At 44.8% G+C, this 26084-nt stretch overlaps 2 protein-coding genes across 4 annotated transcripts in view; both read right to left on the bottom strand.

The window, feature by feature from the left end:
- The window catches only part of XRCC5 (X-ray repair cross complementing 5), a 95103-nt gene extending 94592 nt beyond the window's left edge, over positions 1-511 (bottom strand). For both annotated transcript variants that reach the window (XM_017973703.4, XM_054257915.2), the window contains exon 1: positions 402-511. In XM_017973703.4, coding sequence (XP_017829192.2) covers positions 402-422 — 21 coding nt within the window. In that variant the 5' untranslated portion in view covers positions 423-511. The remainder of the gene's footprint in view (positions 1-401) is intronic.
- Positions 512-8464: 7953 nt separating this feature from the next.
- Positions 8465-26036, bottom strand: TMEM169 (transmembrane protein 169). 2 transcript variants are annotated; one of them, XM_002749762.5, is made up of 3 exons: positions 25928-26036; positions 15613-16011; positions 8465-11562 (listed from the first exon to the last, which is right to left on the bottom strand). In XM_002749762.5, exons 2-3 carry the CDS (start codon positions 15881-15883, stop codon positions 10940-10942), a joined length of 894 nt encoding a protein of 297 aa, XP_002749808.1. In that variant the 5' UTR covers positions 15884-16011; positions 25928-26036; the 3' UTR covers positions 8465-10939. The 2 variants fall into 2 exon arrangements, with proteins under 2 accessions (XP_002749808.1, XP_078184567.1); XM_078328441.1 differs by having other exon boundaries at positions 25932-26036.
- Between the last annotated feature and the right edge of the window lie 48 nt (positions 26037-26084).

Below are 26084 nucleotides of genomic sequence, written 5' to 3'. Positions count from 1 at the left end.
CACCGCCAATTTTCATAATCGGAGAGATTTCAGGAACACAGGCTCAGAAATAATACAGAAAGTGGAGTTGGGGGGTGGAATGGGATAAAGCGGGAGAGGGGGAGGCGCGTGGGGAAGGAGGTGAGACAAAGAGCAGGTAGAGAGGGAGAAGAGGGATGGGATGGGTGGATAGTGGAAAAGCTGGAGAGTCAGCGAGGCTTAAATTCAGATCTTGGAACCTCAAATCCCCAGCTTTTCTGATAGCGCATCTCTCGGTCCCGGCCCTCCTGACGGAGCCCACCACCATGATCTTCTCTTGCCCCATTCCTTGGCACCGCCATGATCCCACGATTCCTGCTTCCGAAGCTCCCTTTCCGGATCCCCGGCATGAGTAAGGCCCAACCCCAAGGCTTTCTTTATACCTTATTTCCCGACCGCACCATGTTGCCGGTCTTCAGGCGCTTTGGTCGCTGCTTCCGGGCGGGAACCTGCCGAGTCGCAACTCGCTTCCGGTAAACTAGCGGCAGATAGCGAGAAGAGCCGCTTCGCTTCCTGCTAGGCCTAAAAGGGGCGGGGAAAGTCATGCCCGGAGCTCTGAGCATGCGCAGATTTCCGCCGAGCATGCGCAGCTTCCCTCCGTTCCGCCCTAGTCGGGAACCTTTGGTCTTTTTTTTTTTTTTTTTTTTTTTTTTTTTTGAGATGGAGTTTCGTTCTTGTTACCCAGGCTGGAGTACAATGGCGCGATCTCGGCTCACCGCAACCTCCGCCTCCTGGGTTCAGGCAATTCTACTGCCTCAGCCTCCTGAGTAGCTGGGATTACAGGCACACGCCACCATGCCCCGCTAATTTTTTGTATTTTTAGTAGAGACGGGGTTTCACCATGTTGACCAGGATGGTCTCGATCTCTTGACCTCGTGATCCACCCGCCTGGGCCTCCCAAAGTGCTGGGATTACAGGCTTGAGCCACCGCGCCCGGCCCCTTTGGTCTTTTGAGATGCAGGAGACGCTAGTATGGCAGATTCACTTAACGATTCACTTAAGCACTTAAAGATTCACTTCCCTTTTCTTTTCTTTTCTTTTCTTTTTTTTTTTTTTTGAGACAGAGTTTTTGCTCTTGTTACCCAGCTGGAGTGCAATGGCGCTATCTCGGCTCACCGCAACCTCCGCCTCCTGGGTTCAGGCAATTCTCCTGCCTCAGTCTCCTGAGTAGCTGGGATTACAGGCACGCGCCACCATGCCCAGCTAATTTTTTGTATTTTTAGTAGAGATGGGTTTCACCATGTTGACCAGGATGGTCTTGATCTCTTGACCTTGTGATCCGCCCGCCTCAGCCTCCCAAAGTGCTGGGATTACAGGCTTGAGCCACCGCGCCCGGCTCACTTCCCTTTTCTCTCATTGAGAATAACACAGCATTTTGAGTCAGAGCTCTGGAGTTAGATTTTCTTTTTTTAACTTTAAAAAAAATCTTGTGTTTTTAATTTCATTTTTTCATTTTTTTAAATCTGCTTTTTTCTTCTCTTTTATGGGATTTTTTTTAACTTTTATTTTTGGTTATTTTGAAGTTAGATTTCCTTGAGTATGAGTGTGAATGCAGAAAGTCACTTAACTTCTCTAAAAGATTCAGTTTCTTCTAAAAATTGTGATAATGAAAGACTTCACGAATGTGATAACCTTAGAACCAACTGCTGAAGAAGAGTAGACTTTCCCAAGAACAGAAAGGAGAGTCTACTTTGCTGAGAAAATGGCATGCACAAACGCCCGGAGGCATTAGACGCTGCCAATGGTTAGCAGTGGCTCCAGGTTGGAAGGGAGGAGTCGAGGTTTAATTTAGAAGACGAATCCTGGAATCCCAGCACTTTGGGAGCCCAAGGTGGGCGGATCACGAGGTTAGGGGTTCGAGACCAGCCAGACCAACATGGTGAAACCCGGTGTCTACTAAAAATACAAAAATTAGCTGGGCGTGGTGGTGCACACCTGTAGTCCCAGCTACTCAGGAAGGAGAATTGCTTGAACTCGGGAGGCAGAGGTTGCAGTGAGGCAAGATCGCACCACTGCATTCCAGCCTGATGACAGAGCAAGACAACGTATCAAAAAAAAGACAAGTCTAGGGAGATATTATAGCAATAGCAGCTGTCATCACAGTGCTTTACTTGATCACGAGCGCTTTGTCCAGCCCACAGCCCCTACCCCTTTGAGACAGGCCCAAGTAGTACCTTGCTTAGAAATAACTGCTTTCTATATCTAATGACCCCAGCCTGACAAGTGGCTAAACGAAAGATCTGGCAACCTGCAATGTATCTGCAAACCTCTGCCCAAACTGAGAAAAGCAAGTCTAATCAATATTCTCTTCTGCTTGAAAATTGTTTCTGGGAAAAGCAAAAACTGAAGCTGAAAAAGACATGGAGAATTCATAAGCCAAAATTATATTGAAGCTCGTAGAGTCAGACATTTTCAGACGTGCTCATGGAGCCCAGGAGGTTCTTCCAGCTTTTGATTCCAACTCAAGGAGCTATTTAAAAGCTGAAATATTACTTTTTAAAATACTTTTAAGGAGCGGCAGCGCCCTGGCTGCTCAGCTTCCCGTGGGCTGCTGCAGGCAGAGACACTGACACTCACCCTTCCCTGCGGGTAAGATGCCCAAGAGAAAGATCAGCTCAGCAGATGATGCGGTGAAGATCTTCGAGGTTGTCAGCTAAATTCGCTCCAGCAAAAGTGGAAACCAAGCCCAACGAAAGCAGCAGGACTGCATAAATTTTCAGACAAAGAGCAAACAAAGGGAAAAACGGGAGCAAAGGGCAAACAGCCCAACTAGCTAACCAGGAATCGAAAGATACACCTGTGGAAAATGGGGAAGCTAAAACGAGGAGAGTCCAGCCTCTGGCGAAACAGGACAGAAAGAAGTCAGGTCTGGTTAGTGTCACATACCATACCTTATCAGTGTTCCTGTCTCCCTTGTACAATCCAGAGCTAGAGAGAGACGGACAGACAGGCAGGCAGGGTCTCCCTCTGCCCATGCTGGAATCCAGTAGCACAATCATAGCTCACTGCAACCTGGAGCTCCTGGGTTCAAGCGATTCACTTACCTCAGCCTTCCAAGTAGCTGGAACCACAGGTGTGTGCCACCAAGCCCAGCTAATTTTTGTGGGTTGTTTTGCAGGGAGGAGGAGCGGCAGGGTCTTCCTATATTGCCCAGGCTGGTCTTGAACTCCTGGGCCCAAGCGATCCTCCCGCTTCAGCCTCCCAAAGTGCTGGGATTACAGGCGTGAGCGACTGCACCTGGCCTCAGAGGAATATTTCTTAACTATTTTGTAAATGCAAGTTTTTTAGTAGCTCTGGAGAGAATCCCACTTCATCCCATTTTTTAAAGTGTAGCTTTTTTTTTTTTTGAGATGAAGTCTTACTCTGTTTGCCCAAGCTAGAGTGTAGTGAATGATCTTGGCTAACTGCAACCTCCACCTCCCGAGTTCAAGTGATTCTCCTACTTCAGCCTCCTGAGTAGCTAGGACTACAAGCATGTGCCACCATGCCTGGCTAATTTTTTTGAAATTTTTAGTAGAGACGGGGTTTGACCGTGTTGTCCAGGCTGGTCTTGAACTCCCGACCTCGTGATCTGCCCATGTCAACCTTAAAGTGTAGCTTTTAAAAGGTGAAATAATTCACTTGTTTATTGTTTGGTACAACCAGAAAACAGTGGGATAGTGAATCATGGGAGGCTTTGACTGTCCTTGAAGTCAGTCTAACATTCCCTAGGGAGGGATTATTTTATTTCCTATAGTATAAAGCATACTAAATAGCAATATAGAGTCACAGTCATGCATTTAATGTGACTTGAAAATTTTAAATTAATTCTACTTTCATAGTTTTTTTTTTCTTTTTCTTTTGAGATGGAGTCTTGCTTTGTTGCCAGGTGCCAGGCTGGAGTGCAATGGCACAGTCTCAGCTCACTGCAACCTCCACCTCCTGGGATCAAGCGATTCTCCTACCTCAGCCTCCCGAGTGGCTGGGACTACAGGCACACATTACCATGCCCAGCTAATTTTTGTATTTTTTAGTAAAGACAGGGTTTCACCTTGTTGGCCAGGATGATCTCGATCTCTTGACCTCGTGATCCGCCTGCCTCGGCCTCTCAAAGTGTCATGGGTTTTTTAGAATTGTTTCCCGAAGAAAACCACTCCTGGATCACGTTGCTATCCAGGTCAATACCGTGTGCACTCTGGCTGGGCACAGTGGCTCATGCCTGTAAATAATCCCAGCAATTTGGGAGTCCGAGGCAGGTGGATCACAAGGTCAGGAGTTCAAGACCAGCCTGGCCAAGACAGTGAAACCCTGTCTCTACTGAAAATACAAAAATTAACCAGATGTGGTGGCCAGTGTCTATAGTCCCAGCTACTAAGGAGGCTGAGGCAGAGAACTACTTGAACCTGGAGGTGGAGGTTGCAGTGAGCCAAAACTGTGCCAGTGCCCTCTAGCCTGGGCGACAGAGTAAGACTCTTGTCTCAAAAAACAAAACAAAACAAAACAAAAGATTGCACTCTGAAGCCTCTTTGGTTGTGCTAGTTCAGTTTTCCTGGTAACTTTGTTAATATGCTGTGAAAGTCTGAAAAATTGAATGTGTAGAGTATATGATATTAAACTGTGAATTGATGGCACTTATGTAACAACTTATCAACATTTGGAGATAATGTACCTGATATCGTCTTTTGCTGTTGTTGTTTTGTGGGTTTTTTTTTTTTCCAGACAGTCTCACTCTGCACCCAGGATGGAGTACAGTGGCGTGATCTTGGCTCACTGCAACCTCCACCCCTGCCACACCAGACTCAAATGATTTTCCTGCCTCAGCCTTCTAAGTGGCGGGATTACAGGTGCCCACCACTGCACCTGGCTAATTTTTGTATTTTTAGTGGAGAGCAGAGTTTTGCCATATTGGCCAGGCTGGTCTCAAACTCCTGACCTCAGGTGATCCTCTCACCTCAGTCCCATAAAGTGCTGGGGTTACAGGTGTGAGCCACCATGCTCAGCCTAAAAAATAATGTTTTTAATATGACTGGTAAAAAGAATTACTGGAGACTCAAGACAATGAAGGAAATTTGGATGCTTTATGTCCATGCTTTTATCTTGTATATGGTCTCTAATTCTTTTTCCTCTTCCTTTCTGTTTCTCTCTCCCTCTCTTCTTCCTTCCTTCCCTCCCTCTTGCTTTCCCCCTTCCTCTTCCTCCTGCTCCTCTTCCTCCTCTTTCTTCTTCTCCTTCTCCCTGTCTCCCCACTGTCTCCCACACACCCTTCAGTACAGGTCTGTTTCTTGGAAGAAATGAAAGAAGTTCTAGTAGCTGTGCTTGTTTGCATCTCAGCTGTTTTTGTGTAAGTCCTTAGAACCATCCGCCTCTACGCAGCTAGGCATCTGTGATGCTGAGAAGGGATATGGACTTTAAGCATTGCTTCCCCTGGCAAAGGGCATTCATTAATCAAGAATCAAGGGATAAACATTATTAATGATGTGACAGCATATATGGCTATTCCCTTCCTCCCCCACAACAAAAGGATTCTGGCTTTGTTGGTTCTGTTTCTATCTGTCAGTGCAAAATCCCTTTGGATTTGTACGATACAGAATTGGGTATAAAGTGGGACAGGAGGTTCAGTGGTGGCAATGATGTATGTGTTGGGGGGCTGAAGGGGAAGTTAGACAGAGAGAAATGTGTAAGAGCCATGTGCCATATAAAGGAAAGAGATGGGAAAGGAAGGGGGAAATGATAAAATGTTATTTTGGTGATCCCCCCCATACGCCATACCTCCCAGCATTCACACCCTCATGTAGTTTCTTCCCCTTGAATCTGGACTGCCCTTACCACCTGCTATAACCAGTAAAATGTGTCAAAAGTGACAGTAGGCAGTTCTGGGCTGAAACCTTCAGAACACCTGGCAGGTTTTTCTTTTGCACCCTGGTGAACCCAGATACCATGTATGAAGACTGTCATGCTGTGAAAGCCCAACAGCCACATGAAGGAGCCCTATTATGGACGGAATGTTTGTGTCTCCCCCAGATTCACATGCTGTAATTCTAATTCCCAATGTGATCATGTTTGGAAATAAAGCCTTTGGGAGGTGATCGGACTTAGGTAAAGTCATGAGGGTGGCCCTCAAGATGGAATTAGTGCCCCTATGAAAACAGACAAGAGACAAAGAGACACTAGAGAGTTCTCTCCTCTCTCATTCTCTCTCTCCCTGCTCACACAAAGAGGTCATGTGAGCACAGAGTGAGAAGACAGCCACTTGCAACCCAAGAAGAGATCCCTCCAGCCTCTAGAACTGTGAGAAAATTAATTTCTGTCACTTAAGCTACCTAGTCTATGGTATTGTCTGTTAATGACAGCCCAAGTCTGTTATGGTAGCCCAAGCAGACTAATACAAGTCCTGGGCACCAATAGCCCCAAGAGTAACCTGGATGTCACCCAGCACCAATTTGGCAGCCTAGGAAAATGTCTCAGCTTAGAAACATTGAGCAGAGACTAGTAGTCTCCACCAAGCTCTGACTAAATTACAGAATGGTGAGCAAAGGAATTGAATGGCTATTTTGGTGGCTTTTTTGGTTTTCTTTTTGTTTTGAGACAGGATCTCACTCTGTCACCCAGACTGGAGTACAGTAGCTCAATCTCAGCTCACTGCAAACTCCACCTCCCAGGCTCAAACTATCCTTCTGCCTCAGCCTCCTGAGAGGCTGGCATCACAGGCACACACCATGCTGTTACTTTATACCACTGTGGTAGGTGTTACAGCAGCAATAGGTAACAAACAACAGAGCTTTTTTGAACTATTGCTACGGTGTAGACTCTGTGCTCCCTTCAGGGTAGTTAACAAAGGCAAATAAAAATTTTATTTTGAAATTATAATTTAAATTGCTGGAATATGTGTGCATTTGATATTACCTTGAAAGTGAACTATGTGAGTAATGACTTTGTGAGCATTATAAAGAATTAAAATGTACAGGCTTTGTGCTCTGACAGAGAGCTGTTACAATGGTTATATGGGTAACTGAGAAAATAGGTAGGATATTAACAGGGGACAGATATGAAATAAAAGTTTATATCCCTGCTGAGTACGGTGGCTCATGCCTGTAATCCCAGCACTTTGGAAGGCTGAGGCAGGCGGATCACCTGAGGTCAGGAATTCTAGAGCAGCCTGGCCAAAATGGTGAAACCCTGTCTCTACTAAAAATACAAAAATTAGCTGAGCATGGTGGTGGCATGCCAGTAATCCCAGCTACTCGGGAGGCTGAGGCTGGAGAATCGCTTGAATCCAGGAGCTGGAGGTTACAGTGAGTGGAAATTGTGCCATTGCACTCCAGCCTGGGTGACAAGAGCAAAACTCCATCTCAAAAAAAAAAAAAGAAAAGTTCATATCCCAAACAGATGTGAGTAGTGATGGTACCACATTCCACCACTTCCATCAAATATCATTTTTTAAAACTCAAACAGATGTGAGAAGTGATGGTACCACATTCCACCACTTCCATCAAATATCATTTTTTAAAACTCACATAACATTGAAAGGTTTACGTTAGTAATTAAATTAATTGAGGTGAGGAAGAGAAATCTTTGATGTCTGCTAATCTTTTTCAACACTGCACAAATTAAGCTCTGGGTGGCCATTCCAAAACAGCAGAATGGAACTTTCACATCATCTGAAATTAGGTGTTTTTAAGATTTAAAATCTTATTTTACAGGAAATCATGGGTTTTATTCCCCTTGGATATGAAGTGAAATGAAGGGTGCTACCTAATGTCAATAGACAAGATGGCTTGGAAACATCAGTGTCACCCTATGGGCCAGATAATGGTTTATCCAGCTCAGCACATTATGCCTGCAAAGCAACTGGAAAATATAGTCCTCCTCCTTGATAATCACCATGACGATTAGGTAACTGTGAGCCAAAAGAATTGTTCAAATATGGTATTGATCTCTCCAGTTTCTCATCTCATGGTCTCTAGGTGTTTGCTGAGAGCAAAGATGAGACTGCTTTGGTTCTGTTTTTCCTTCCTCTAGTCTAGGCTTTTACATACCTCTATAGAACCTCTTTGAAATGATTTTAATTTACAAGCCTATTTCTTCCGGATGATGAGCCCAACTAGAGTGAAGGCCATGTCGACTTTATCTAGGTGTTTCTCGGGAAGAAGCTCATTATCATCCCACACTCTTCCCTCATACCACAGCCACGCCACCTGTGTCCTAATCATAACTTTCAGGCTTTTGCCATTGGTTTCCCAACCCTAGAAAAATGGGACAAATGTGGTTGCAAGTTTCTAATGTGGTTTGTGAAAACAGTCTGCATAAATAGAATCCCCCCAAATTAGTGGAGCGTGGAAAGAACGCAGACATAGGATTCATATTAAGATCATCACATATATATAGGACAGCCACCATGCTCACCCTCTTTCTGCAAGCCATAGCATTCAAAGCAATTCTGAAGATCCTTAAAGACAAAACGAGCAAATGTTAGTCAGACTTTATTTTTATTTTCCTTGTCTTCATTTTAACTGTTAATATCTCTGCAAATGCACCATAGAGCACCAAGGTTAACTTTAAAACTGTTGGGCACTTTTTTTTCTTGCAAGCTAATAATAGTTATTTAAAAAAAAAAAAAAGAGTTCCTCTGAAGGTGGAGCTCAGCACCATACATTAGGCGCATGCCCCGGGCTCTCTGTGGGGGAGCATGGCCAGCTACTCTGGTTTGATTCATTGCAGTTTTTTCAACAGCTTTGTTCTTAGACATGAACAAGAAAAGAGCACCAGCTATTCTTATAAGGACCCAAGTCTCCAAATTCTGCTGACCTGTTAGGAGTTGATCTTTTAAAATTAGGACACCCTTAGAATGATTGTTTTTTTAAGTTCAGAGTCTATTAATCTGGATTAATCTGGTTTGCACTCCCTACAGGCCAGGAAGACACAAGTTTCTCAGCACAGCAAAGATCATGTCTGTTGTTAAATTCAGAAAGGTCGGAGGGAGTAAACTTCTGAGTGAGCTTCTGCCAAACAACAGAAGGCAAAATCGGGCTTCTTTGTCCTTAGAGCTACTGATCCCTGTTGGAGGAAACTTTGGCAGATGCAATCCCTCCCTTCCTGGTCTTTAATCTAGGTTAAATATCACCACCCCTGTTCCACCTCCACCACCAGGACAAAGAGTTATGCTACTATTGTACATTGTACTCTCCTTCCACTATTCCTTTCCAAAAAAAAAAAAAAATCACATGACATTAAGGAAGTTTAACTGTCAAATACGTGAGGTGCTAATATCTATGTATAGCATATATGAAATATATATAGCTAATATCTATATATAAATTCTCTGTGTAAGATTCAGGCCCAAATAAATGAATGAATGAATAAATAAATAAATAAATAAATAAAACTATATTAGCAGTTTGGAATTCTGAATGTATTTAAATGATCATTGTGAGGCAAAGATTCTGACTTGCCTACCAAAATAACCATTTTTGCCTGTAATCCCAGCATTTTGGGAAGCCGAGACAGGTGGATTACTTGAGGTCAGAAGTTCAAGACCAGTCGGGGCAACATGGTGAAACCCTGTCTCTACTAAAAAAATATAAAAGTTAGCCAGGCATGGTGGTACACGCCTCGGGAGGCTGAGGCTAGAGAATCACCTAAACCCAGAAGGCAAAGGTTGCAGTGAGCCGAGGTAGTGCCACTGCGCTCCAGCCTCAGCAGGAGTGAGACTCCATCTCAAAAAAACAAAACAAAAAACAAATAACCATTCTTCATTTTTCTCTCCAATTAGTACCAACCCAATATTTAGCTGAGAATATAGCTACCCAGCCAAACAACTACATTTCCAGCCTCTTGCTTGTGAGATCAGGTGATTGAGGTCTTGCCAATGAGACAAAAGAAGGATTGAGTGGGACTTCTGGGAAGTCTTCTTGAACAGGAAGGGTGTGTGCTTTCTCTGCCTCTTCCTCTATTTTATCAGAAACATGATGTGACGGCTGAAGATGTAATCAGCCCTGGGATGTTGCAGATAAGGGTGAGAAGGGTCACATCCTACTGATGGTACAGAAATAAAAGAAGCCTGGGACCTGAATTACTTCATAGGGTCCTAGGATGGTCTGCCTCTGGGATGCTTCTGTACAAGAAATACACTTATTTTAATTTTAATTTTTTTTTTTTGATACAGAGTTTTCTCTGTCACCAGGCTAGACGATAGTGGCACGATCTCGGCTCACTGTAACCTCCGCCTCCCTGGTTTAAGCGATTCTCCTGCCTCAGACTCCCAAGTAGCTGGGACTATAGGCACGTGACACCACGCCCAGCTAATTTTTGTACCTTTAGTGGAACTGGGGTTTCACCATATTGGTTAGGACCTTGTGATCAAGAGGTCCTGCCTTGGCCTCCCAAGGTGCTGGGATTATAGGCGTGAGCCACCGCGCCTGGCCAGGAATACACTTCTATCTTGTTTAAACCACTGATATTTTAGGTTTTTAATTCTATGCAGCTAAATCTAAATGATACACACAGATCTTTACCTTCTGCTACACTGTGATAGCCCAGCTTCCTAAATGTCTCACTCCATCCCTATTATCTCAGTGGATGCGGTCACCCCTGAGGCTCCTTATTCTCCCTGACACATTTAGTCACATACTCCCCTCAGTTCCAGGCACCAGTAACATCTTCAGGCTCCCAAAAATGACATACAGCAGAGTTCTTTGTCCTAGATACATGGTGATTTTAGGGCAGGGAATCAGAAGAGTTTGTCCATTGGATGAACTGCTTTGGTGCAATTGCTCTTCCGTTCCCTGCCCTCCTGGAACCCTCAAGATGGTAAAACTGATCAGTATGAACTACAGTTTCCCAGAAGAACTGAGGGGGAGTAGGGGGTAATTTAAAGAAAGAATGTGCTGGAATTATAAGATTATGTATAGGCTACTGGAACCAGAGAAGAAAGTAAGTTGGGAGTTTAGACCGTGGACGTTTCTACTTCTTGGACGGGATCCTTGTTGGAGAGAGTGCTTGAGATATTGTCGGATTCAAGTAGCTCCACAATGCTGTAGGGAGAACAGTCCTCCAGACCCAGCTTGCTGCAGAGCCAGCCACAGAAGCCTTTCTCCATGTCCCGGGCAGCTTGCCACCATGCTCCCCAGGACCAGGAGAGCTGGACCACAGCGGCATAGAGGCCCAGGGAAGAAGCCATGGCCATGATGAGCACCGGATAGAAGAGAATGAGGCAGGGGCAATACGAGATCTTGTGCCAGAAGGTCCTCTCCTCATTATACACGAGGAAGATGTTGTACCAGGTGATAGTGCCGTAGTAGAAAGAGACAACGAAAGAGAGGACGAAGACCACAGGCAGGCAGACCAGCGTCCATAGGACCACATGGGGCCCACGGTCGGCTCCCATCTGGCAGGCCATTCTTCCTTCAGGTGTCATTTCCCTTGATGACTCTTTAGGCTTGGTCAGTTCCTGCAGCTCCTTCTCTGTCAATGTGACATGGATGTCTACCATCTGACCCTTTTTCTTCCCTCGTGTGATGGTCCCAGTTAAGGTGACATAACGGCTGTCCAGAGGCAGATTCCACATATCTGCAGGGTACAAAGAAGGTGAGAGTCAAGATCGGAAGAGTGGGCATTGCATCTCCGTGTCACACCCCTGAGGCTGGGGATGAGGACAAGAGTAGCCTTTTTTACAGCATTGGCATAGTCCTGAGTGGGTGACTGAGTAGGTCTCTCTAGGGAGGGCAACTGCTGGTGTTATTGCCCCCACATGAACTCTCATTCCTTGTTCCTGGGTCCTGATAAAATTGTGAGGCAAGTTAAGCTTGTTTTTCATGTATCTCTACACTTTTTGGGGCCTCAATCTTGGCACGATCTCTGTGGCATTGGGGCGTGTGAAGAACTTCGCTACAGCCATGATGCAAATGATGATCCTATTTCTAGGTAACAAGTGCTGTGAAGATACTGCTCATGTGTGTCAGCTACTGTGTCAAGATTGCATGTGTATGTGCTGGGCTGATGGACAGCCACCACTTTCCCTTCTCATGCCTGGTTCTGTGCTTCCCAAGAGGGGGCCAGGCACATGCCTGATCCAGCCCTCACATCCAGAGGCTGCACACATAATACACACATGCATGACATATATGCCACACACATACACCCTCTGACATACTACACACACACAAGCCATCTCCCACTCACATTCCACAAACACACACTACACTATCCCATACACACACCACATACACCAAACACCATGCATAACACACACACCCCCCCCATATACCACATACAACACATACAAACCTGTATCATATACATACCACACCCATACATACCACACATACACGCACCACACATACCACACACACGCCACACACACATATACATATCACACATACCACACATACATACACCACACATACACACAAATGCTACCCCCGCACATGCCACATGTACACACTACACATACCCACCCGCATGCCATATGCACACCCCACATATGTACACATTCTACACACACACCACATACCCATACATACACCACACATACCACACCCATACACACATCACACACATACCACACACACATACATACACCATATACTCCCCCATACCACACCACCGACACTCACCCCCACACACAACACACCACACATTGCGTGCACCTATTGTACAACCCACAAAAACAGCCCACACACTCCCACATACACCACACCGACACTGCATACCACATACCACACATACACACACACAAACACACAACACATCTACATAGAACCAAATAGCCATCTTCTGGCCACCCTAGAAGTGTGGGTGGGGATGGGAAAGTACAGGCTTTAGATAGGCATGGCCCTTGGGCCCTGTGGCCTCTTTGCCCGACACTGAGAGGTAAGATGAAGCCACCTAAAGATCAGAGCCCTGGATAATGGCAGGGACTCTGCTTACCCAGAAAAAGGAATGTGCAGTCCCGAGACCCCATCTTTTCAGTCTTCATCTCAGTAAACAACACCACCAACTATCCTCCCCATCGCTCCTGTCAATCACCCAGAAGTCATTATTGATTCCTCTCTTTCCCTCACTTCCTGCCTCTGATCAATCAGCAAGTTCAGATTGCATCCTGAATTCAGCTTCCCTTCTCCAGCTATCTCCTGCTTCACTTGAACTTCTCCATTAGTGCTACTGTGGCTGCAGGGACACAATAATTTCCCATCAGCATACAGTCTTAACCCTTGTAATCCATTCTTTATAGAGAAGCCAGAGTGATCATTTACAAACATAAATGAGATGATGTCTCTCTGCTTAAAAGTCCTCCATCGACTTCCTCTTTCACTTAGAACAAATCCCAAACTCTTTACTGAGACCTGCAAAGGCCACCACAATCCAGGCCCTGCCTACCTTCCTGTCTTCTTCTCACCATCCTCTCTCTTATTCTCTACACTCCCTGCACTGAAATAATGCCTTTCTATAAACCAGCCAAAGCTGCTCTCACCTCAGGGGATTTGCCCTTGTTCTGGGTGACAGAGAAAGACTGTCTCTAAATAAATAAAAGACAATAATATTGCAAGAAGAAATGTATCATCTGCTCTAAAAGCTCTGCCCTAGAATTTTTCAGGGTGGCTCCCTCACATCACTTGGATCAGTTCAAATGTCACCTCCTCAGAGAACCCTCTCACAACACGCAATCTCTCCTCCTCCACTTTCCAGCCTCCACCAGTACTCATCTTCCAATCAGTGTGGTTTTGTCATCTCTGGAACTCGTACCACTACCTAAAAGTATCTCTTATTTGTTGACTTGTTCACTGTCTGTCTTTCCCTGCAGGTCAACTGCAGGAGAGCAGGGAAACTGCTTATCTTGTTCACTGTGAGCGAATGTCTTACAGATCTATCCATCTACACAAATAGATCTGCCTCATCTCTCTACAGCTGCACCACCATAATCACAACAATAATTATTTTTTTGAGATGGAGTCTTGCTCTGTCACCCAGGCTGGAGTGCAGTGACGGGATTTCAACTTGCTGCAACCTCCACCTCCCAGGTTGAAGTGATTCTCCTGCCTTGACCTTTCAAGTAGCTGGGACCTCAGGCACACCCCACCACACCTGGCTAATTTTTGTATTTTTAGTAGAGATGGCGTTTCACCATGTTGGCCAGTTTCAAACTCCTGTCATTGGTGTCAAACTCCTGACCCCAAGTGATCTGCCTGCCTGGGCCTCCCAAAGTGCTGGGATTATGGGTGTGAGCCACTGTGTCCAGCCTGCAAAATAATTCTTAATACAAACACATCATAGTTCCTTAATACAAGCCTATTTCTTAATACAAACACAAAATAATTCTTAATACAAACACATCATAGTTTCTTAATACAAGCATATTTCTTAACAAACACATCATAGTTTCTTTTTTTTATTTTTTTTGAGACAGAGTTTCGCTCTTGTTACCCAGGCTGGAGTGCAATGGCGCGATCTCGGCTCACCGCAACCTCCGCCTCCTGGGTTCAGGCAATTCTCCTGCCTCAGCCTCCTGAGTAGCTGGAATTACAGGCACGCGCCACCATGCCCAGCTAATTGTTTGTATTTTTAGTAGAGACGGGTTTCACCATGTTGACCAGGATGGTCTCAATCTCTTGACCTAGTGATCCACCCGCCTCCGCCTCCCAAAGTGCTGGGATTACAGGCTTGAGCCACCGCGCCCGGCCCATAGTTTCTTAATACAAACACACAATACTTGTTTTGCAACAAGTATTCTTACACATGCCTCCTTATACCAGGATAACCATGGGCATAAGTTTCATGGGGTAGATACTGAACATTTCTGGATCATGGAGTACGCTTGTTTGAAACTGTGAATTTTACTAAATATTTAATAAATTGTTGACAAATTTCTTCCACAAGTGGTTGAAGCAGCTTCCACTTCCACTAAAGTGTATGAAGTATAGCCATTTGCTCATATTGATGTGATCATATTTTACCCAAGTTTTGGCAAGCCTGCATGTGAAGGAATACTGTATCTCATTGTTGTCATAAGTTCCATTTTTTATTCATATGAAAGTCAACAATTATTGTTTATTTTACATACATTAAGTAGTTAGCATAGTGTGCTTGTGTTACCAATTTTTGTGTCTAAATCAGCCTCTTCCATTACATTAGAAATTTTGAAAGGGTGGAGATTTCTGTATCATCTAGAAAAGAATATAATAGGTGCTCAGTAAATACTAATCATTTGTTGAATGAAGACTGTAATATTGCACCAGGCACAGTGGCTCAGGCCTATAATCCCAGCACTTTGGGAAGCTGATTACTTGAGGTCAAGAGTTCAGGACCAGCCTGGCCAAATACAAAAATTAGCTGGGTGTGGTGGCACGCCTGTAGTCTTAGCTACTCGGGAGGCTGAGGCAGGAGAATCACTTGAACCCAGGAGGTGGAAGTTGCAGTGAGCTGAGATCACGCCACTGCACTCCAGCCTGGGTAACAGAGCGAGACTCTGTCTCAAATAAATAAATAAATGGCCATGATATTGCAAGAAGAAATGTATTACCAAGAAGAAATAGGTCAGTAAGCATATGCCTGTCTGTTCTGGAAGATCCTCTTTTGGTTTCCTTCCCACAGCTTTAAACAAGTGGCCCTAGAGAGACTCACCATCATCCACCGGATAGTCTAGGAAATCGTCTCCCTCCTCCTCTTTAGGCCGATCTCCACCTTCTGATTCCCCGAGTTCGTCATCTGTTTTCTCATTGTCTGAGCGGTAGATGATGATTGATTCTGGGCGAGACTCTTTCCTCTTCTTCTTCCTGTGCCCCATTGTAGATTCCCCATCCAGGGCCAGGGCAGCAGCCACAGCCTTCCTGAGAGGACCCTGGTGGGGGCTTGGGAGCTGGCCCTGGCCTTCTATTGCTGCTGGCTCTTCCATCCCAGCCCTGACATCTACCTCTATGCCTTATAAAGAGTTGGACTTGTTTGAGCAAACTCACAGTTCACATATCACAGAGCTTCTTCCTAAATGGGGCTATGCAAAGATGTCCCAAGGATGCATTCCACCTGAAAGATAGAAAAGCAAAGCAAATGAGGTGAAATGGACAGGAACGTGGGAAAAGATCCTAAACTTGGCAGAAGCCTTCCTCTCCCTTTACTTCTTACAACACTTTTTTTTTTTTTTTTTTTGAGGCGGAGTTTTGCTCGTTACCCAGGCTGAAGTGCAATGGCGCGATCTCGGCTCACCGCAACCTCTGCCTCCTGGGTTCAAGCAATTCTCCTGCCTCAGCCTCCTGAGTCGCTGGGATTACAGTCACGCGCCACCATGCCCAGCTTATTTTCTGTATTTTTAGTAGACATGGGGTTTCACCATGTTGACCAGGATGGTCTCGATCTCTTGACCTTGTGATCCACCCACCTTGGCCTCCCAAAGTGCTGGGATTACAGGCTTGAGCCACCGCGCCCGGCCTATAACACTTTATTTTGGGAGTGCAATAGAAATCTCTTATAAGAATAGTGAATAAACTTTTGCTACAGTAATAGTTTTGTCATTTATACAAACATATAGTATTAGGTAAAACCCGTGTGAAGGAATAGGAATACTATATCTCATTGTTGTCATAATTTGCATTTTCCTTATTCATATGAAAGTCAACAATTACTATTTATTTTACATACATTAAGTAGTTAATATAGTCTGCTTGTGTTACCAGTTTTCATGTATAAATCAGCCTCTAGTTGGAGCGTTTAGAGTATAAGGAAGTTGGGTGAGGAAGCCTTACCAGCAGATGAGAGTTAAGAACCATAGGTTAGGCCGGGCGCGGTGGCTCACGCCTTTAATCCCAGCACTTTTGGAGGCCGAGGCGGGTGGATCACGAGGTCAAGAGATCAGACCATCCTGGTCAACGAGGTGAAACCCCGTCTCTACTAAAAATACAAAAATTAGCTGGGCATGGTGGTTCGTGCCTGTAGTCCCAGCTCCTTGGGAGGCTGAGGCAGGAGAATTGCTTGAACCCAGGAGGCAGAGGTTGTGGTGAGCCGAGATCGTGCCATTGCACTCCACTCTGGGTAACAACAGTGAAACTTCGTCTCAAAAAAAAAAAAAAAAAAAAAAAAAGAACCATAGGTAGGCTGGAAATTGTGGCTCAAGGCTGTAATCCCAGCACTTTGAGAGGCCAAGGCAGGTGGATCACCTGACGTCAGGCGTTCGAGACCAGCCTGGCTAACATGGTGAAACCCCATCTCTACTAAAAACAACACAAAACAAAAAAAAATTAGCTGGGTGTGGCGATGGGTTCCTGTAATCCCAGCTACTTGGGAGGCTGGGGCAGGAAAACAGCTTGAACCTGGGAGGCAGAGGTTGCAGTGAGCTGAAATTGTTCTGTCCCAAAAATAAAATAAAGGGCCAGGCACAGTGGCTCATGCCTGTAATTGAGCACTTTGGGAGACTGAGGCAGGAGGATCATGAGGTCGGGAGATTGAGACCATCCTGGCCAACATGGTGAAACCCTGTCTCTACTAAAAATACAAAAATTAGCTGGATGTGGTGGTGCGTGCCTGTAATCCCAGGTACTTGGGAGGCTGAGGCAGAAGAATTGCTTGAACCAGGGGGGCGGAGGTTGCAGTGAGCTGAGATCATGCCATTGCCTGGTGACAGAGCAAAACTCCGTCTCGAAAAATTAAATTAATTAATTAATTAAAATAAAATAAAATAAAATAAAATAAAGATAATTAAGCCAAATTAAAAAATAGAAGAAGTCAAGTGTCAGTAGCTGCAGTGAACAGCTGATGGTTTTTGGTTTTTGAGTTTTGTTGTTTGCTGTCTAAAACCCAATTTCTCCTTCATTTGATGACAGATCCACTCATTTTGGTGAGAAACAGTCTTGAAAGTGCCTGATGTGATTAGTGATCAGTTCACCATTCTTATTCTCCTTGTCACACCAGAGCTGTTGATTCCACTAATTTCCAAATCTTTCTTGAACCTTCCCTCACCTCCTTTAACTTTCTACTCTCATTCTCTGTTACTGCTCAAACCTTCCTTCTGTCTCTTTTGCTCCCTTATCTGCCTTCTCCAGCCCATAATTGCCAGTGTTTTCTAGGCCCAATTCTTATTTCATTGTCCTCCATTCTCAACAGCACATTCTTTTCCTCTTGTGAAACATACAGCCTTCCTGCCCACAGCTGTAGGACCACTTCAATACCAAGAACACCCAAATCTAGATCTCAAGATTGTATCTCCAGTAGTCTGGTGGATATTTTCTAATTGAATTCTCATCATTTTAGCAAAGCATGTTCAAACCAAATTCATCTTTATTTACAGCAGACAACCTCTCAGTGTTACCAAGAGGACAGGATTAGGGGGAAAGGAAAGGAAAAAGGGATGAAGAATGAAACTCCACAACATTTATGGAGTTTACTGATTGTGTAATTTGGTAGGTTGTGTGTTACTTGATTACATAGATAATACATATAATGAAATTATATATATTGTCTCAATTACACATTCAAAAAATATTTATCTATTCATTTATTTTTAGAGACGGGGTCTTTCTATGTTGCCCAGGCTTGACTTGAACTCCTAGGCTCAAGCAATCCTCCCACCTCAGCCTCCGAATAGCTGGGTCTACAGTCATGTGCCACTGTGCCCAGCTTCAGTAAATATTTATTAGGCAATAGTATGTGCTGGACATTGCACAGTTATTCTAGGTACAACAATTTTTTTTTTTTTTTTTTTTTTTTTTTTTTTTTGCGACAGAGTCTGTCTTGGTCACCCAGGCTGGAGTGCAGTTGCAGAATCTCAGCTCACTGCAACCTCCACCTCTCAGGTTCAAATGATTTTCATGCCTCAGCCTGCTGAGTAGCTGGGACTACAGGTATGCGCCACCCGCCTGACTAATTTTTGTATTTTTAGTAGAGACAAGGTTTCACCATGTTGGCCAGGCTAGTCTTGAACTTCTGACCTCAAGTGATCCGTCTGCCTCAGCCTCCCAAAGTGCTTGGATTACAGGTGTGAGCCACTGTGTCCAGCCTAGGTACAACAATTTTATGAAGCAAGTATTATTTTGCTTAAGAGGACATTTGGACTTAATAATAGTAACAACTGAAACTTATTGGATGTTAATTGTATGCCAAGTGCTGCTCTAAGTACTTTACAATAATCATATTGTTCAATATTCAAAACAAACCAACGAAGTAGGTACTTTCGTTATTCCGATTGAGAGGAGAACACATACAAGCTTACATACAAGCATACAAGAATACTTACTAGTTTACATAGCTATTAAGTTTCAGTGGGGCTGAAACTCACACCCAGGTTTGCTAATTTCAAAACCCATGTTATTCACTGTGCCATACTCCCTGCCAACATTTACCCAAAGATCTATAACTTAAATTTCTAGAATGCTCTTTGATGAACTCATTTCCTATATTAAGGATGTATTCCCATATACCTAATAATAATCAGTTTCTAAGTCCTGCTAGTCATTCCTATGAAATCTTTTTGTTAATTTGTATTTCTACTACCACCATATGCCAGAATACAGCCCTCATACTACTTCCTATAAATTGGAAGAGTCTGAAATGGAAGACATTCCTCTACCATTTTTACCATATTAATGGTGATTAATAAACAAAACAAAACAAAACAATATTTTTATTTCTTCTTGCCGTTACTGACTAAAATATATCTGACAACCTGTCTGATATTTGAGCCTCTCCGTATTTGTGCCCCACCCTAGGATTCAGTAGCAATTTTCTCCCTTCCCTTTCCCACATGGTTGCTCAACACATCTGCTTACGTTGGTTTCTTCATCTTTGTCATGTTTCTCCATCTCTTTCAAGCCTGGTTCAAGACAGACTCACTCACATCCCCTTCTGTGACTACCCCAGCCCCCATGTCCTCTCCTCCCATCACAACCCTATTGTTACAGGAATATGGTGAGATTCAATGAATGGCCCAATGTAAAATGCCTAATATGTGAGTGATACTTAATACTAATTTCTGTTCCCTTTCTTTTGCCTCCTTCTGTTTGTAATTTAATAGCACTTGTCACCTGAACCATACTCTAAATACTTAATTATGTGGCATTTCATATCATTGTATTGATTATAGATGGCATCGAGTTTTCATTAATCTTTCCAGGTAGATAACAAACTTCTAGAGATCAGGAACTGTCTTACTCATCTTCACCACCAATGGGAAAATCCCAGGGCTGGACACATAGTACAGACTCAGTATGAACTTGTTGACTTGATAGGACAGAAATACGATACAAACAAGTTTTTTTTTTTTTTGAGACAGAGTTTCCCTCTTGTTACCCAGGCTGGAGTGCAATGGCACGATGTCAGCTCACTGCAACCTCCACCTCCTGGGTTCAAGCAATTCTCCTGCCTCAGCCTCCTGAGTAGCTGGGATTACAGGAGTGCGCCACCATGCCCAGCTAATTTTTTGTATTTTTAGTAGAGATGAGGTTTCACCATGTTGACCAGGATGGTCTTGATCTCTTGACCGTGTGATCCACCCACCTCGGCCTCCCAAAGTGCTGGGATTACAGGCTTGAGCCACTGCGCCCGGCTCAAACAAGTGTTAAGAAAGAAAGGCAAATTCTCTTCCCCATTTTAATACGCTTTATTATGCTGTTAATATTGGATCTGAGAAGCAGGTTCTAAACATCTCTCCTTCCTTTTAGATTTCACAAGAGAGAGGGTAAAAGAAAATTTTACCCAATCTCCAAGGCTTTAATCCATAGACTTGAGAGAAGAGGGAGGACTTTGTTTTTTTCTCTGGAAGTTAAGCTGTGCCCATCTTCCACTTCCACTCCCAGTCTAAAGATTATTATTATTATTATTAATTATTTTGAGATGGAGTTTCGCTGTTGTTACCCAGACTGGAGTGCAATGACCAATCTCGGCTCAGTGCAACCTCCGCCTTCTGGGTTCAAGCAATTCTCCTGCCTCAGCCTCCCGAGTAGCTGGGACTACAGGCACGCACCACCATGCCCAGCTAATTTTTGTATTTTTAGTGGAGACGGTGTTTCACCTCGTTGACCAGGATGGTCTCGATCTCTTGACCTCATGATCCACCTGCCTTGGCCTCCCAAAGTGTTGGGATTATAGGTGTGATTATTAACAGGCTGGTCAAGGCGGTTCACGCCTGTAATCCCAGCACTTTGGGAGGCCAAGGCAGGCGGATCACCTGAGGTCAGGAGTTTGAGACCAGCTTGGCCAAAATGGTGGAACCCCCTGTACTAAAAATACAAAAATTAGCTGGGCATAGTGACACACACCTGTAATCCCAGCTACTTGGGAGGCTGAGGCAGGAGAATTGCTTGAATTTGGGAGGAAGAGGTTACAGTCAGTCAAAATCTCACCACTGCACTTTAGCCTGGGTGGCAGAGTGAGAATTTGTCTCAAAAAAAAAAATTATTAACAAATGTGATATTGCAGAGTATTAACTTCAGTCAATCATTAGCTCTGGACTGTTGGTCACTATAGTGGGGAAAATAGGTTTTAAAGAACATGCTCATTCTCTGGAACTCATGCTTAGAATAACTGTTTTTAAGCCACCCTTGAAGAAAATTCTCCAGATAATTCTTTTTTTAAAAAAAAAAACAGGCCGGGCACGGTGGCTCAAGCCTGTAATCCCAGCACTTTGGGAGGCCGAGGCTGGTAGATCACGAGGTCAAGAGATTGAGACCATCCTGGTCAACATGGTGAAACCCCGTCTCTACTAAAAATACAAAAAATTAGCTGGGCATGGTGGCGTGTGCCTGTAGTCCCAGCTACTCAGGAGGCTGAGGCAGGAGAATTGCTTGAACCCAGGAGGCGGAGGTTGTGGTGAGCCGAGATCGTGCCATTGCACTCCAGCCTGGGCAACAAGAGCGAAACTCCATCTCAAAAAAACAAAAAACTAGTGGGCCTATTTGGACAGATAATCCTTAAATTAATCCACCCAACTTTCCCATCTCCACTGCTTCCACTCTGGTCTAAGAGGCCATTGACTCTTAACTGTGGTTATAAAAAAAGTTATCCTACCTTCCAGCTTCCACTCTTGCTGCCTTTCTATCAATTCCCCACTCAGCAGTAAGAAAAATCTTATTAAAGGCCGGGCGTGGTGGCTCAAGCCTGTAATCCCAGCACTTTGGGAGGCCGAGGCGGGTGGATCACGAGGTCAACAGATCGAGACCATCCTGGTCAACATGGTGAAACCCCGTCTCTACTAAAAATTACAAAAAATTAGCTGGGCACAGTGGCGCATGCCTGTAATCCCAGCTACTCAGGAGGCTGAGACAGGAGAATTGCCTGAATCCAGGGGGTGGAGGTTGCGGTGAGCCGAGATCACGCCATTGCACTCCAGTCTGGGTAACAAGAGCGAAACTCTGTCTCAAAAAGAAAAATCCTATTAAAAAAATTTTTTTAAAGTTTTTTTGATACAGAGTGTGGCTCTGTCACCCAGGCTGGAGTGCAGTGGCGTGATCCTGGCTCACTGCAACCCCCGCCTCCTGGGTTCAAATGATTTTCCTGTCTCAGTCTCCTGAGTAGATGGGATTACAGGCACGTGCCATCACACGCAGCTAATTTTTGTATTTTTAGTAGAGATGGGATTTCACCATGTTGGCCAGGCTGATCTTGAACTCCTGACCTCCGGTGATCTGCCCACCTCAGCCTCCCAAAGTGCTAGGATTCCAGGTGTGAGCCACTGTACCTGGCCAGAAACATCTTTTGAAAACATAAAGAAAATCAGGCTGTTTGCTGCTTAAAATCCTCCTGTAACTTCCTACTGTTATACATGTGGAAGGCCATGTGGCCTAAGGACCTCCCCATCCTGCCATCCCTTCTATACCATCATAGCAGATATACTGTGCTCCAATCACACTGGCTGTGTATTTATTCCTCAAGAGCATCAAATGCTTTCAAATGCTTGGGATCTTTTCAAGTACTGTCCACCTTGCTGCTCTGCTTCTCCACCCCTGCCCCTTCCTATGTCTGTCTTTGTTTTCTAGAGTCCTTGTTCAAATGTCTCCTCCTCTGAGCCATTCTTGACACATCGAACAAAAACTTGACTCCCTGCTTTGCCTTTCTTATTCTTTATCATAACAGCTTGTTTCCTGTATAAGACTTATCAACATTTGTAATTAAGTATTTATTTTTCTTTTACTTATTTATTGCATATCTCTTCTAGTAGACTCTAAGCTCTATGATGTGGTACCATAGACGTAGGCCAACAAGTAGATGTTCAATAAATATAATGGCAGCAACTCAGGACTGGCTTATTTTCATCAAAGACTGAGACTAAGGAGAAGTTTAATAAAAACATTAATCAGCTCCTTGATATGCTTCGTTATGGTCCAACTGCTAGGTAGTTTTGCTTCAAGGTGGGGGCAGGACCAGATGCCTCACTGACATTCCTTCAGCACTGAGATTCTGGGAGTCGAAATGTTGAGAATCCTACAAGCCCCTGTCAGTCTGAGCTAGCAGCTACTTTGCAGAGGGGAGAAAATAAAGTTACCAGGCAGATGGGGTGGGGGAGGGGGTGGGAAGATGAAGGCGGTCATTGCTAATGGGATATGACAGAGCTGGGGGGAGCAGTTTGGGGGGTGTGGGAGGACCTTGGCCACAGGAATGCCTTTTTCCCCAGGACAAAGGGGGCAGTGAGGCAGAGCACAGGGAAGAGCGGCATCTGATTCAACCAAAGGAGTGGTCAATGCAGCCAGGCGCGGTTGCCCTGGGAAGAGATGCCTCAACCTGAGGCAGAAAATCTGAAAACAAAGAGCAGAACTCCTGCTGTGTCTCCAGGCCTTTTGGGGTTAGCTGACTTTGAAACCCTGACTGAAGTCAGAGGCAGAGGCAAAGAGATAATGCCTCCTAATTTTAATCAAAAGATAGCTTAAAGAGACCCCAAAGTTGTCTTAATCGCAGCTTCTGCCTGGATCATGAAAAATCGCTTTCCTGCATGAAAAATACTGCTCATCCTGCAACTTCCTTGCAGCTGAGGGGTGGCACCTTATTATCCTCAGAGGGCATAACTGGCTTGCAGCCCCAGTGCCTGTTTCACTGGAAGACATCAGAATCCCGCTCTCAGCAGCTACACGGAAGCTGCGGCACACCCAGATTCCCACTGAGCCACCCTGGCATACCTCTGTGAATCTATAGGTCCAGACCAGGGCATAAATCATGTTAAGTTATATCTTCAATAAAGTTATCATTTAAAAGAATTTAAAGTGTCCTCACCCACAAGAAAGAAAGCCTGGACTTTTCTTGAACAACATACCCCTCAGAACTGAATCAGTATTTCTTTTCCTTAAAAAATACTTTATCATTGGGATCAAACCAAAAGGAGTTATATTTTTCTGCAACAATACTTTGAGCTTTCCTGTTTGAATTTGCTTTGTTTCAAAGGAGGTGATGGTGTTGTAATCTTAAAAATTTGGTCCTGGCGGGGCACGGTGGCTCAAGCCTGTAATCCCAGCACTTTGGGAGGCTGAGGCGGGTGGATCACGAGGTCAAGAGATCGAGACCATCCTGGTCAACATGGTGTAACCTCGTCTCTACTAAAAATACAAAAAATTAGCTGGGCACGGTGGTGCGTGCCTGTAATCCCAGCTGCTCAGGAGCTGAGGCAGGAGAATTGCCTGAACCCAGGAGGTGGAGGTTGCGGTGAGCCGAGATCGCGCCATTGCACTCCAGCCTGGGTAACAAGCGTGAAACTCCGTCTCAAAAAAAAAAAAAAAATTTGGTCCTAACTACAGAATTGACTTAAGTAGTAGAGGTAAGTGATTCCTGGATGAACTATCCAGCAAATGGTAACCAGAAGAAATTTATTCCTTTCTTTAATTAGTGTGGATTTCAGTCTGTCGGCAACAAAGATAGAGGGAGAAGGATATCAGAGAAGGGCAAGAGGATGGAGGAACAGGAAAGTGTAGCTGTCCAACAAGAACTGCCGCCTTGCTGGTGGGTGGGACCTGGTGGAGGAAGTGATGTCTGATTCCTTTGTCAACCAGACCCATTTCCAACTGGCTTTGTGAATCATAGGTGGTAGCCCCAACAAAAGGATGATGGCATTTACTTGTCTTTACATTATTTTAATACCTGGCAGGGGAAAATGCAACACTCTGACAACAGCCTTAGAAATAACATCCTGCCTGGATTGTTAAGACCATGGCAACTGACACATTCCGCCAAGTTCTTAAGGTGAAGTCTCAGTAGGCCAGTCCAGGTATAATCTCACTCTGGTGAGCTGACAGCAGGAAACAAGATGAAAAATAAGGAGCAGATCTGAATAATAAATCACTGTTACTGGGCACCATAACACAGATAAGATAATTTCCCCATCCTGTGCGGGCTTGCCCTTCTGCACAAGGAACGAACTACAGGACAGGATCTCAAACACACACCTACAGATGCATCTTGAAGGAAGCAGGAACCCTTCAATGAAGGATCCTCTTCTTCACTTGCTATGCAGCCCGGCTAAAATGGATCAGGTCTCAACTCTGGTAAAGATGGTCTTTCCCCTTGATTCTTGGGTGGGGAGTGGGAAATGAGACAGAGGTGGGCCCGAGTTTATTTTTTAAATCATTTATTTTCTTGGTTCTGTGGATAACTGCAATCGTATCTCCTTTTCCCCTTCACTCTGTCCTGGGCTTCCTCCCGAAGAATGAAAGGATCTGGAAGCCGCTTTCTTCCCCCTCAGCTAAGCCTGCCTCTTCTACCCTTCCCAGACAGCGGCACACAGCACCTGGAGCCCCAGAATCGCCGACGTCCGACCCCGGCAGGCGGGCGCAGCGAGGGGGCCGAGCTGCAGCTTTTCTTTTTCCAGCTGCATAGGAGATTTAATTTTAATTAATCATGAGAGCTACAGCACTGAGGATTGAATTTTCGAAACAGAGCACACCCTGCTTGTTTCTTTCTTTCTTTTTTTTTTCATTTCCCTTCCACCCTTTCCCCAATGGCATCGAAATTTAAAGAAACGAATGAGGAGTCTCACCCACACCTGCCCAGGGACCGGCGCTGGCGGAGGATGCGGACAGCCGGCGGGGAGCGGTCCTGGTCCGGAAGGATGCAGGTCTGCAGCGGCGCGCGGGCGGGGCCGGGCCGGAGAGGGGGCGGGGTCCCGGCGGTCACGTGGGCTGGGGCCCTGCCCC

This window comes from Callithrix jacchus, chromosome 6 (genome assembly GCF_049354715.1).
Source record: "Callithrix jacchus isolate 240 chromosome 6, calJac240_pri, whole genome shotgun sequence".
Classification (NCBI taxonomy): Eukaryota; Metazoa; Chordata; class Mammalia; order Primates; family Cebidae; genus Callithrix; species Callithrix jacchus.
Note: the sequence above shows the minus strand (reverse complement) of the source record. Positions and strands in the feature narration are given on the sequence as shown.